The sequence below is a fragment of the Dipodomys spectabilis genome, unplaced genomic scaffold, assembly GCF_019054845.1.
Source record: "Dipodomys spectabilis isolate Male_0828 unplaced genomic scaffold, ASM1905484v1 ptg000069l, whole genome shotgun sequence".
Classification (NCBI taxonomy): domain Eukaryota; kingdom Metazoa; phylum Chordata; class Mammalia; order Rodentia; family Heteromyidae; genus Dipodomys; species Dipodomys spectabilis.
This window is the reverse complement of record NW_024870746.1, coordinates 26,256,013-26,268,986: the sequence shown is the minus strand read 5'-3', so window position 1 is coordinate 26,268,986 and position 12,974 is coordinate 26,256,013. Positions and strand designations below refer to the sequence as shown.

Here is a 12,974-nt window from a genome sequence, read left to right as displayed (position 1 = left end):
CAAACCAGTTCATGATTGTCCCAAGTCACAGATCCACCCAACCCAGGGGGAATCTAGAGGTTAGTTCTCCTTAGCTTTGGAATCTGTGTCTGGGCTGGATTGGATCAAGTCATGTCTGGGGCTGGCAAGTCTCAGCAGCGGGGGTGGGCATGGGGATGGGGGGAGTGTATCTCCACCTCTCAGGCTGGGAACCTTCTGAGCTGACCCTCTCCCATCCGTCCCCCAGCTCCCACCGCTCAGGCCCAGGCTGCTGGAGCAGAGCCACTTCGACCTCTGCATGGGTTGAGGGATGAGCAAGCACAAGCAGGGGCCTGGGGACAAGGTCAGCACTGGGCAGCCTACAGCTCCAGCCCAGCATGCAGTGGGCTGCCCGGGGGTCACTGGGAGGATTGGTAGTCTAGAAGGCCATCCTAGAGGAGGCCATCTTTCCCTTCAGTACTAGAGGATCTGGGGTTCAGTGGTCTCTGATCCAACCCTGTAGTCAGCACCCACCAAGTTCTAGAACACTTTCAGGCTTAGGAGATGCTCAAGGCAGGTGAATCTGAGCTGCTGCTCCTGCTCGGGTTCCCTGGGGGGCCCAGCAGAGGTCATGGTGGCCTTGGCTCTGCAAGTTCAGGGCTCCTAAGCCTCAGAGAGGAGAATCTAGGAAAGGTAGGGGAGCTGGGTATACTGCGTCACACCTGTAATCCTAGCCACTCAGGGGGTTGGGGTGGGGGAGGTAGGAGAATTGCTGTCTGAGGCCAGCCCAGGCAAAGTTAGCAGAGACCCTACTTGAAAAATTAAAAGCAAAAAGGCAAAAGTGTGGCTCAAGAGCTTGTCTAGAAGCTAGGCGCCCATGGCTTATGCCTGTAATTCTAGCTACTCAAGAGGCTGAAATCTGAGGATCCAGTTCAAAGCCAGCTCAGGCAGTGAGGCTCTTATTCCCAATTAACCAGGAGACAGAAATGGAGCCATGGCTCAAGTGATAGAACTCTAAGCTTCAGCAAAAAAAAAAAAAAAAAAAAAAGCTAAGGGACAAGCCCCAGGACCAGTAGAGAGGAAAAAAGAGCTTGCCTAAGAAGAGCAGAGACCCTTAACTCAGTCTCCCAAACTGCACAAGGAAAAGGAAGGAAGGAGAAAGAAAAAAATAGAAAAGTAAGAGGATGGGGGCGAAGAGGCCAGAGGTCCAGTGTGCCCACCGAAATAGAAGCTCGTGGCACCTGCTGTGGAGCTGGGGTTCTTTATTGAGCAGCTGTGGAATTAGGAAAGGGAAGTGAGATGGGAGACGCGGTTATGTTCCTAAGTGGAGGTTTCAAGTTGGGCTTTGCAGGGGGTATAATTAGTATGGCCACTGCCTCTCCCGGGATGCGGGCCTACATGGTGTCACAGCCTGCCAGATGGTGCCCTTTGATCGGCGCGCTGGGGGTGAAGGAGCTGAACAACCACCTCGGCCAGACCTGGAGTGTGAGCATTCCCTCTCATCCCCTCCAGGCTGGTGTCTTACACTGCACCGGTGTGGGAGGCCCTCGCTCACCCCACAGACCCGTGCTACCTCCCTGACCATCGGGGCTGAGCTCCAAGCTCAGTGCTGTCTGTGGCCCTCTGCGTGGCTCCCATGGGAGGGAAACTGAGGCTCAACTGGGGGGACATAGCAGGGCACGTGATGTGGATGTTGGGCAGCTGGAGCCGAGGATGTAGAGCCTCCGTGGCCTCCGCTATATTGCAGAAGGAGCAACTAGGCCGCAGCAAGGGCATCCTTGATGGCGTTGGTGAGCGGGAAGCGGAGATTCTGGCCACAGAAGGAGCCCCGGAAATCATCCAAATCCAGGGCCCACACCATGGCGCCCGCCAGCTGCCTGTTTTTCAGGTACTGCACCTGGTGGGGACAGTCAGGGGGTACAATTGGGTTCTCTGGGGCAGGGAGTGTGTAGGGGAATGTGCTGTGGCCCCCTTGCTGACCCTGGAGACCCAGTACCCAGCACAGCCCTTGGAGCCTGGGATGGAATCTGGCTGCTGGCAGCTGGGCCTCCCCCCGCCCCCCACTTGGTGCTGGCCGTGGCCTGGGGGAAGCCTACCTTGCTCTTGATGCTCTCCGTGTCATCGTACCCCACCCACTGGTTGCCTTTCGTGGCGTAGGGGACCTGCTGACCGAGGATTCTGTGAACTGTTGCACCGCGGAGGAAGTCACAGATCTGAGCAGAGAACAGAGCAGGGATCGTAGGGGGACTTGGCAGGCCACCAGGAGAGGCCATTCCCCAAATCTCCTTCACTTGCTTTAGTATGAAGCCCTCCACTAGGATCTGCAGGCTTCATGCAAACTTGTGAAAAGCAGATGTAAAGGTCCCTGAGTTCGGCTACTGTAGCCCCAAGGACTTAAGGCATCTGATTACCTTCTCCAAAACAAACTTTCTTTCTGGTAGCTCTGGTTTTGAACTCTGGACCTTGTGCTTGTGAGGCAGGCATCTACCATTTGGGCCATACTTTTTGTTACTTTTCATTATTCCTTAATCACACGTTATTTTTTTGAATAGGGTCTCGCTGTGTAGACACCAGCCAGCCTAGACCACAGTCCCCCTATTTACACTTCCCATAAAAGATGACAGGAGTATGCCACTATGCTCAGCTTTTTATTGGTTGAACTGAGGGTTGGAAGGGTCTCATGAACTTTTTTGCCTGAGCTGGCAAATTCCAATCCTTCTGGTCTCAGCTTCCCAAGGAGCTAGGATTACAGGCATGAGCCATTGAGCCCTGCCTGCCTCCTCCCTCTTAAGTAGGGGCATGGGAAATGGTGGGTTTGCACTGAAGGCTGACCCAGGTCACACGGAGCAACAGAGGCTGACTGAAACACAGGCTTTGCCTCTTGGCCATGACATATTTCTAGACTGAAAGGAAGATCCCAGCTCTGGGGCTAGAGGAATATTCTGGAACCTTGGTGGTGCTTGTGCCTGCTGGAGACTTTTAATAGCAAAAGTCATGACCTCCCCTGTCCTCTTCCTTGGGGATTCTAAGCCAATAGAACATATATTTGTTTCCAAAGCAGAAAAGGTGGAAATGGGATGTGAGGCTCCCCTTCCCTGGGGGCTCCTGATGGTGCTGGGGAAATCTTAGCAGCTCCCCCCACTCCACTAACCTCATAGTAGGCAAGGGTCCCTTGCTCCTGGGTGAAGCGGCCTGGTATTCCTGGCCCCGAGATTGGCGCCCCAACACCGGTCTCAGAAGAAGCCAGGGTGAAGCTCTTCCCGAAGGTGGGGATACCCATCACCAGCTTGTTGGCCGGGGCCCCCAGCCTCAACAAGTACCCCACAGCAAAGTCCTATGTTGGGGGAGGGACAGGAAGGAGGAGGAGCAGTTAGCAGAGCAGGTGGTGCTTAAACGGGGAGGTGATCTTCCCCGTGGACCTTGCTACCTGGACAGGTGGGTGCAGTTACACCATGCACCTGGGATCCTGGGCTCCTCTGGGAACCAGACGCCAGCTTAAAACTGATTTTTAAGTTTCATTCTTGAAAAGCTCCTTTGGACACAGGAAGGGATTCTTGGGTGACAGATGCAGAAATCCAGTGATTGGCTCAGGAAGCACAGCGAGCAAATGGCAGATGGAGGCTAGACTCCCACCTCTCAGCCCCCAGCCGCTCTCCTTTCTACCCCTGCTGCCTTCCCTGGCTTCTCCCCATAGGCCACATTCCCTGAGCCAGGGAGAATGCAGACTCAGGACCTCCATTTCCTTATCTAGGAAATGGAACTCGTGGCCACTGCCTGCAGGACTGTCCTGGGGCTTGAACTCAGTGCTTGGACACTGTCCCTGAGCTTTTGTGCTCGAAGTTTAACACTCTACCACTTGACCCACAGCTCCACGTCTAGCTTTTTTTTTTTTTTTTTTGATGGTTAACTGAAGGTAAGAGTCATGTGGACTTTCCTGCCTGGGCTGGCTTTGAACTGTGATCCTCAGATCTCAGCCACCTGAATAGCTAGGATTACATACATGAACCACCAATGCCCGACATGGAGGCAGGGTTTTGTGGTCCTCTTCCCCACCCCTACCCCATTCCCATCTTCCAGGTACCCACAACATTGCTGAATCTGTCAGGACTGGCATCCATCTGGCCCCGGAACAGTGGGCTGTGATGCCCTGTGGTCTGACGCCAGGCTCCATGGAAATCGTAGGCCAATATGCTCATGAAATCCAAGTGCCTGGGGGGGAAGGGGATGGAGGTGGGACGGGAAATTAGAAAAGCCCTTGGCCTCCCATCCAAGGCCCTCAGCAGGATGTGAATAGAGCAAACAGACAGCTGACAGACAGGCCAGGAACCCAAAGGCCTGTTTGTTGTCCAATGCTCGCTGTCCAGTGCAGCTCCCTTGAGCTACACTGGGATGGGGCTCTGGGTCCCAGGAGCATCCTCGAGGCACGAAGGGCTGCCGTGTGAGGCCCGAGCTCATGTGTGGGAGCTGGTCTCCACCTCTCCCCAGCCCTCCCCACCCCGCATGCTGGTGAAGGCAGATTTAAAATGGCATGGGCAGTCATACTTGCAGGGCAGGTGCCAGGACCAAAGGCTGGGGGGGGGGGGTGGAGGGAAGATTGGGGACAAATGGACAGCACCTAATGAGCTTCAGAAATTGGGGGTAAATGTCCAAGCCACCAACCTGCACCCATGTAATCTGTTTAAGTACCGAGCCTCCAAAGAATATCATCATCATTGGGTCTGCCTGTGTGCTTGGGAGAGACCCCGCGTGGCTATTGGCAGCACAAACTCACACACCTAAGGAGAAGCGGCTGCCTGTGGGGTGGGAGTCTCTGAGGACTCTCCAGCATCCTGGTCGAGAAAGCAATTCTTGCTGCTGGGGTGCCTTTCCGGGGCCTAGCACTCAGCCCGTTGTGGAGAGAATCTCCGGTATTAGCAGCTATGTGTCTATAGCTTCTACTTCCCTGTCCAAAATACATTCATAGAAACTTTCTTTTTTTTGGGGGGGGGGTCCGGTCGTGGGGCCTGAACTCTGGGCCTGGGCGCTGTCCCTCAGCTCTTCAGCTCAAGGCTAGCGCTCTACCACTTGAGCCACAGTGCCACTTCCGGCTTTTTTCTTATGTGGTGCTGAGGAATTGAACCCAGGGCCTCATGCATGCAAGGCAAGCGCTCTACCACTGAGCCACCTTCCCAGCCCCATTCACAGAAACTTTCTTAACTGGTCAACAGCTCCCCAAGTGAAAAAAAAGGACAGGGCTCCCCACTTGACAGATGGGGAAATCGAGACAGTGGGCTGGCGGAGGGTGTGACTTGGCCAAGTTCACACGGTGAGGCTTTGGAAATGGAGTCTCCTGAATCTTCATCGGATGCTAGGGTAAGGTGGAGGAAGGAGGGGGCGCACTCAGAGGCACGGGGGGGGGGGGGGGGTGCCCGCGCAGGGGACTCACTGAGCGATCTGGGCTACGTCATAGCTGCTGTCGATGACGACTTTGCCTGCGGACAATGCGGCACTGAGCAAGAGCTGCTCTGTTCCCGGCTGGACTTCCTTTGTGAACTCTGCCTTCATTTCCTGGGTGGGAGAAAGGCAGGTGAATAGAAGAGCCCCCAGCGACGCGGGAGAGATTGGCAGAGAGGCCAAGGTCTCTGACCTTTCCTGTTTTGCTCTGACCTCATTTCTGCCTAGGGCTGCCTAAGATTCCTCCATGATTTTATTAGAATATGGTTGGGCCAATCTCATCTCAAGCCCCATGCCCACCCATCAGCATTCAAAGGCTCCCTGGCCTGAAGGGGCCATCGGAAGGTTGGTTGATGAGGTTGTTTTCCAACACCTCTCTGCGCTTTGTTCTGCCTGGTGCATGAAATCCAAGTGAAAGAGATTGGGTGTCCACATGCCCCTGGGCACCTGGTGATGCCTGGGCCGGCCCCACATCCAGCCCAGTGCCCCTGAACACAGTGCATGCGGGTAGCAGGGGACCAGTGTGGGACTGAACAGGGGACAATGGGCGCTCCTCCAAGTGGGAAGTGGGGTTGGTCACCTGCACAGTCATGGCCTTCTGTCTCTTGGATTCCCGCCCCCCCCCCCCCCGCCACCTTCCCACTGTGGTTAGCAGGAGCCCTCCTTGTCCTGTATGATTTGGGGTCATGAGGCTGAGGACACTCTTTGCCTGTCCTTAGACAACTTCTAAAGCTGGGTGCTAGTGTAATCCTAGCTACTCTGGGGGCTGAGATTTGAGGATCATGGTTTGAAGGTAGCCTGGGCAGAGAAATCTGAGAGACTCTTATCTCCAACTAACCAGCAAAAAGCCAGAAGTGGAACTGTGGCTCAAGTGGTAGAGCACCAAGTTGGAGCATAAAAACGTAGGGACAGAACCTAGGCCCTGGGTTCAAGCCCCAGTGTACACACACACACACACACACACACACACACACACACACACACACAGCTTCTAACTCACCCATAACCCTGACACCTGCCCACCCTCCTCCCTGCCTCCTCTTGAATTGCCCAGCACCTTGATCAGGGTGGTAAAATGCCTCTTGTCTTTCAGTTTGGGGTAGAGCCAGGCCAGGTCCAGCCCATCAAAGCCATGCGTCCTCAGAAACCTGGGCACGGACTTGATGAATGTCCTGCGTCTCCGGAAGCTGGAGGCTATCCTGGAAAATCTAGGACAGAAATTACCCTAAGTGTGTTCAGCATCAAGATGCAGGTGCCCTGCCCTAGCGGAGGGGTTTCCTGGCCCTGGGGAGCAGGGGCTCTGAGTCATCCAGCTCCAACAGGCCTGGCTGGGATAGCTCCAGACTCCATATACAAGAAGCCCCAGGTACCTTGGAGCCCCGAAGCAGGGCTGCTGGAGGATTACCTGGGTGAATGGTGGGACAGGGTAAGCACTGAGCAGGCATGATCACTCTCCTTCCAAGACCTTGCTCCAACTCCCCCTCCCCAAGGCATCCTCCCACACCCCATGTTTCCCCCTTCTCCCTCTGGCTCTGTCCCATCAACTCTGGAAGTTCTTCGTGTTGAGGTTAGAGATGCAAGAGCATGGGCAGGCAACAGGAGATCTATTGTTGAAGGCTGTGTGACTCTCAGTAAGTTTCTCTCCCTCTCTGGGCACTGGCTTCTCAAATATACAGAAGTATATTTAGGCCTCTGTGTCTGGCCAGTCTGGAGTCATTGTTTCCCCGTCTCGTTTCTCTGTTCTGCTCCAGGAATGGGTCCTACCTTTGGGAACCAAAGTTCCATCCTCCAACAGAGAGGAGGGTCTTCAGGTTGGGGTTCCTGTGGGGGCGGGAAGGAGAGGTCAGGGGTGGAATGATGCAAATGCATCAGGGAGGCCACGGGGGAATTCTAGCTTGGGTGGCGAGGCTGGGGTTGGCTCTGGTGTCCTCCTATCTCCAGATTCAGTGTTTTGGTAGGTCACAGACTCGGTGGCAGGTCCTCTGAGTTTAGCTTCCTGTCCTGCCTCCCCACGGGGGGAGCCAGAGAGGAGCGAAGCAGGGTCACAGAGGCCCCTTGCCCAGGGAGCTCCACAGCGCCTCCTACAGTCTGTTCTCAGCACTCCAACATTGCTCAGCTTCCCCGAAGGCCTCCCATGCGGCCCTCCCTGGCCCTGTGGGCAGAGCTGCCTTACCCTGGGATAGGCCCCACGGCTCTGCCCCCCCCCCCCCCCCTCCGGCCTGGCCAGCCCGTGGTCTGACCTGGTTTTCAGCGAGTTGAGCGTGCCGTAGAGGGTCACGTCGTTCCACTCCCAGATGTCAATCTCATCGTTGCTTATGTTGGCGAAGCTGTAGATGATATGCGTGCAGAGGCGGTGGTCAATAGCGTCCGGGAAGCAGCTCCCGTCACCTTCCCTGTACTGGGACCAGTTGGTGTAGTAGCAAACCAGCTTGTAGGCAGAGCCTAAGGGAGAAATCAGGGTGGAACCCAGGCCAGGCCTCAGCAGGAGACTTAGCCGAGCAGCAGTGGGTGTGGTGGTGTAGTGGGAGGAAGGGGGTGGGGGTGATGAGCAGAGTCGTGAGCAGCATGACACGTTGCTCATTGGCTAGTGCTCTACCAGCTATGCCCCACCTCCAACCCCCAAAATGAGATTTCTTGAGGGAGGGCCGCTGGCTCCAGTTCCCTGTCCCTGGGGAGCCCCCCTGTCTGATAGAAACAAGGCCTAGTCTGAAAATGCTTGGAAAAGCTCACAGGTAATGGATGAACACGCTGTAGAGTTGTAGCCAGCATTGTGTGTGGCAGAGTGGGGGGAAGGCCGATGAACAAATGGGAAATGGGACTACGTGCTAGCACTGAGGACTTCCCGGAGACAGTGGCTACGTGAGAAGGCAGAGATCTAGCTCAAGACAGCCAGGGTCACAGACGCCCTTGGCCTTCAAGTTTGACACTGCAGTGGGGTCTATGACTCAGGAAGAGATGCTGGCTGCTCTTCTGTCTCCAGATGGAGGGGCACACTATCTGTGATGAAGGAACAGGAAGTTCTTCCTTCTCTCTTATTCAAATTCCTCCTGCTGCAAATGAAGCCCTTGGTGACAGGGAAAAGCAGTAGTATCCCTCATTGGGACAGCTCCTGCGAGGGGTCCCCTGGGCTGCTAGCCAAGGCCTTCACTGAACTGGAGCCTTTTCAAGTTTCTTTTTCTTTTTTTTTTTTTGGTCGGTCATGGGGCTTGAACTCTGGGCCTGGGCACGGTCAGCTCTTCAGCTCAAGGGAAGCGCTCTACCACTTGAACCACCGCACCACTTCGGGTTTTCTGGTGGTTCATTGGAGATAAGAGTCTCACAGGCTTTCTTGCCTGGGCTGGCTTTGAACCATGATCCTCAGATCTCAGCCTCCTGAGTAGCTAGGATGACAGGCGTGAGCCACCAGTGCATGCTGGTTGTTTTTTGAAGTGAGATCAATTCCCAGATGCTCACCATCTTGGTTGAGCAAGTCTGAGTATTTCCAAGCATTTGGGTCATAGAAGGAACTGGAAGGGTGTTCCCCTGTGCCAAGAGCTCTTCCTCCACGGCCCTGAGCCTGCACCCCACTCCAGGAGTCAGAATGTGGAGCTGGGGTGGGGGGGGGAAGGGTGGGGTACTCACAGCATTGGAGCAGCACCAGGACCACAAAGCCTGAAGGGAAATCCAGAGTCAAACTCCAGGCAGTTGCATCCATCCTTCCTGCCCCCACCCGAGGCCAGGAAGACACCAGAGACACCAGCCTCTTCCTCCCCCACTTCCCTCTCCCCTCCCCACGGCTTGCTGTCTGGCCCCTTCACAGCCTCCACCCCTCCCCGCCCCTGCTAAATCCAGTTGGCCTTGGCCAGCCCAGAGACCTGCTGAAGACACCCTTGGGCCCATCCTGGCTGCAGCTGAGCAGGGTATGCCTGGCACCCCTCTATTGCCTGTGGGATCCGGGGACCTCGCTGCCTAGACAGGGCCTCTTCCCTGGGCCCCACGCTTCCTTTTTATACCATCCCACTGCAACCCACTCCCTACCCCCCCCCCCCCACCACCACCACCACAACCGCAGTCCCAGGCAGGTCCTTCGCAGGAACTGAGCTGTGAGTCAATCCCCAGGCTGGCAAGAGGAGGTGGAGGCGTCCTGTGGTCCTCTAGTGGATTGAGAAAGCTTGGAGTTTTGAAAATGTTGGGCCAGACCTTCCTAAAACACCTGCCAGCTTGGCGGGGGGATGGGGGGTGGGGGGTGGGGGGGAGAGAGGGAATGAAGGGAAAGGGGGGTATGATAAAAGGATAGGGCTTGCCCACATTTCCCAAACTTTCCTCCTGCTCCTTCCCTGGCCACTTGTACTTGCCAGTAGCTTCCCAGCTTTTCTGGCAGCTGCTACCTGTGTTCCTCCAGCCCTCTCTGCCCAGGCCTGTTGCCAGGATGATGCTGAGCAGAATTGAGTTATGTAAGCCACAGCCCTCGAACAAGGCTGTTATTATATTGCCTGCCTGGCGGGCCCTCCCCTCACACATTCTGTCGCTACATGGTCCAGTCTAGGGCCAGAGAACCTAGGGGCTGAGTGGGCACGAGGGATGTACCACCTCTCTTCATGCACACTTTAGCAATTTATGTGCTGATTACCAAACGGGAAAGAAGCCAGAGAGAGAAATTTCTGAGAATGTTTGGAGGCCTGATGCTTGCTACCCCTTTCTAAAATGCCGGCTAAGACCAAGCCTAGACCACAGTGAAGTATCACGGCCTAAACACAAGAGTAAATTAGGACCAGGAGCAGGGCACAGAGCGCCCCCATCAGGAAGGGGCAGGAAGCCGCCCTTCCCTAAGCCCAGGCCAAGAGCAAGAGTGGCTCATCTTGTGGGAAGCCCTGGTGTCCGGGCCCCTGTACCACAACCACAGCCACAACCACACGACGTGTCTTAAGGAAGCTCTGCGTGGGTTAGCTCCTGTTTCTGGATCCTTCTCTTCCTCCTTTTTCTTTTATTGTGAAAATACTGTACAGAGGGGTTACAATGACATGGGCAAGATAATGAGCACATTTCTTATCAAGCATTGCAGCCTCCTGCTTTGTTTCCCCCTCCTCCTTTTCCTTGCTCTCTTCTTTCCCCCTCCCCTCTCCTCCCCTCTCCCCCTTTGCCTCCTCCTTTTTAAATTGTTTTGGCCAAAGTTGCAGAACAACTCCATTCTGTGTTCACTGTAAATTAATTGACAGTGAGTGAAAAGTTTAGAACTCCCAGGGCCAGAATGAGCCAAAAAGGCTTCTCAATCAAGTCCCTTTGTTTTTACAAAGTGATCTGACGGTAGCCTCCTTCCAGGGAGGGCTGCCCGGGCCCCACTTTTCTCTCCCTCTCTCCCTTTCTTTCTCTCTAAAGCCCCAACAGCCCCTCCCTTCATTGACTGCTTTTGTACCTGAGATGATTGACAGACATCGCAGCCAATGAGAATTTTTCCCTGCTTACTGGGGGGCACTGTAAGGAGGACTTCCTTCTAACGCTGATAGATACAGTGTAGTAGCATCTGCAGGCAAAAATTCTCCCAACAGGATGAAGGACATGAAGAAAACACTTCCTATTTTCATCTCTATCATCATAAAAATTATCTCACAGGCTTGGGGAGCCTTGGCTTCTGGTCCTGTGAGACCTTAAGCTCAGTTTATTAACTCCACACATTCTGTAGGATAATGGCATTGCCAAGATTGTTCACCCACTTTCTGTCTCAAACTGAAGCAGGATAGACAAGGGGAAAATGAGGTATGGAAAGCTTACAGCAAATACAGGAGATATTCATTCCAAAGTCATTTAGGGGAAAATGAGGCATGGTGAATTGAAGAAAATGAGGTCTGGTGAAGGCAAGTCAGAAACATGGTATTTAGAAACACAGAAGCACTAAATGCTTCAAAGGGAGACAATAGGATGCACTCCTTCCTGAGAGATGCATTTCTCACTCCAAGAATTCACATTTGTCTGGTAGGATGTATACCTTCCTGGAACAAATGCTCCAAACTTAAGCAAACTTACCCAAAATGCAGACAATAGGATCTTTATCTCAAGGATAAAGATCTGTTTTATGGCAGGATGAATTCTTACCTGGAAAGAATACTCCAACATGCAGAAACTCAGAAAAGGAAATACCAGGTGTCATTAGAGCAAAGGCAAAATGCCTGTCTTTTCATTACTTTGAAGGCAGACTCATGCCTTTACCCTATAAACACCCCTACCAGCCACGCAGCTGTGTCTCGCTCTTTCTTTCTTTCCCTTTGAGAGCATCCACACTCTGCTAGAGTGTGCCCCTGCCGCCCTGCTGGTCTGCTGGTCTGCTTGCTTAGTTTCTCAATAAAGCTCCACCAAGGTTTCTTATTATCGCAACTTGCCCGGAAATTCTTATTCTGTGATCAAAGTCAAGGATCCCAAGTGAAGAGTCCCTACCTTTTTTTTTTTTGGTCGGTCATGGGGCTTGAACTCTGGGCTTGGGCACTGTCCCTCAGCTCTTCAGCTCAAGGCAAGCGCTCTACCACTTGAGCTACAGCGCCACTTCCGGTTTTCTGGTGGTTTATTGGAGATAAGACTCTCATGGTCTTTCCTGCCCAGGCTGGCTTTGAACCACAATCCTCAGATCTCAGCCTCCTGAGTAGCTTGGATTACAGGTGTGAGCCACCAGCGCCCAGCCGGAGTCCCTACTTTTAGAAGGAAACTTCACAAACTTTCACCGGCATCTGGTGACAAAACAAGGGACTCACCTCACGGGTCATTACCTTTCACCTTATCTCACATCACTTCCCTCCCCTCCCTCTACTCCACTCAAGCGGGTCGCCTTTCAAATCCACACGTGCCAGCTACTTCCCCTCCACAGCTTGAAAGGGTCTGAGATTTATGCTTCAGTTCCATGGATCCTGTCAGATCCCAGGTCGAGACTAAGGGCTTTGGCCATTCACTCACAGTAACATGAACTTCACGTTTGGAGCGGACTTGGAGCCTAGGTGCCATAGGAGTGATGTTGGAGCTGCTCTAGGTTAAGGAACCAAGGCCTTTTGCCACAAAGGCCTTGCCTACGCTGGAGGGAGACGTTATCTCTATTACACTGGACGGCACACAGGCTGTCTTTTTCTCAGAAGTACTGTTTCTATCTTCCTAGGCTGTTTGGTACACAAACCACCAAACAGCAGCTGGGAACAGCCTCTAGCCAGCATGCCTGCTCAGAGCGTGCATCAAGGCAAGCTGCCCAGAGATGCCACCTAGCTTCTTTGACCAGTTTATCCCCATCTCTCTGTGCTGGGGGCAGTCATGAGCTCTTGGGGCAGCAGTCCTGAGCCTTGTCACCCCTGCCCATGGCCTGAAGTAGCAAGAGCTGATCAGCCACGAGGCGTAAAAAGAGGATGTTTTCCTCATCTCCACCTTTAAAGTCATTGAGCTCAGCTGTCTCTAACCACAGGCCTTCTGTTTCCTGTATTGCCAAAGCTAACCATGCCTACTGAATGCAACTTGTTATAAATATCTTAATCTGTCCCTTCCCTGCCTTATTAAAAAAAAAAAACCCACAATTGTATAAATAAATAAATACGTTAAACCGGAACCTGGGCTGCTTTAGTCCCTCAGATTTCTGG

General features: G+C 53.7%; 1 protein-coding gene across 1 annotated transcript; it reads right to left on the bottom strand.

Moving 5' to 3' along the window:
* Window positions 1-1,203: 1,203 nt before the first annotated feature.
* Chi3l1 (chitinase 3 like 1) lies at window positions 1,204-9,359 on the bottom strand. Its single transcript, XM_042682265.1, has 10 exons — window positions 9,246-9,359; window positions 9,013-9,042; window positions 7,632-7,833; window positions 7,156-7,212; window positions 6,449-6,599; window positions 5,384-5,505; window positions 4,044-4,167; window positions 3,110-3,292; window positions 2,055-2,171; window positions 1,204-1,855 (listed from the first exon to the last, which is right to left on the bottom strand). Exons 1-10 carry the CDS (start codon window positions 9,268-9,270, stop codon window positions 1,715-1,717), a joined length of 1,152 nt encoding a protein of 383 aa, XP_042538199.1. The 5' UTR covers window positions 9,271-9,359; the 3' UTR covers window positions 1,204-1,714.
* Window positions 9,360-12,974: the final 3,615 nt, after the last annotated feature.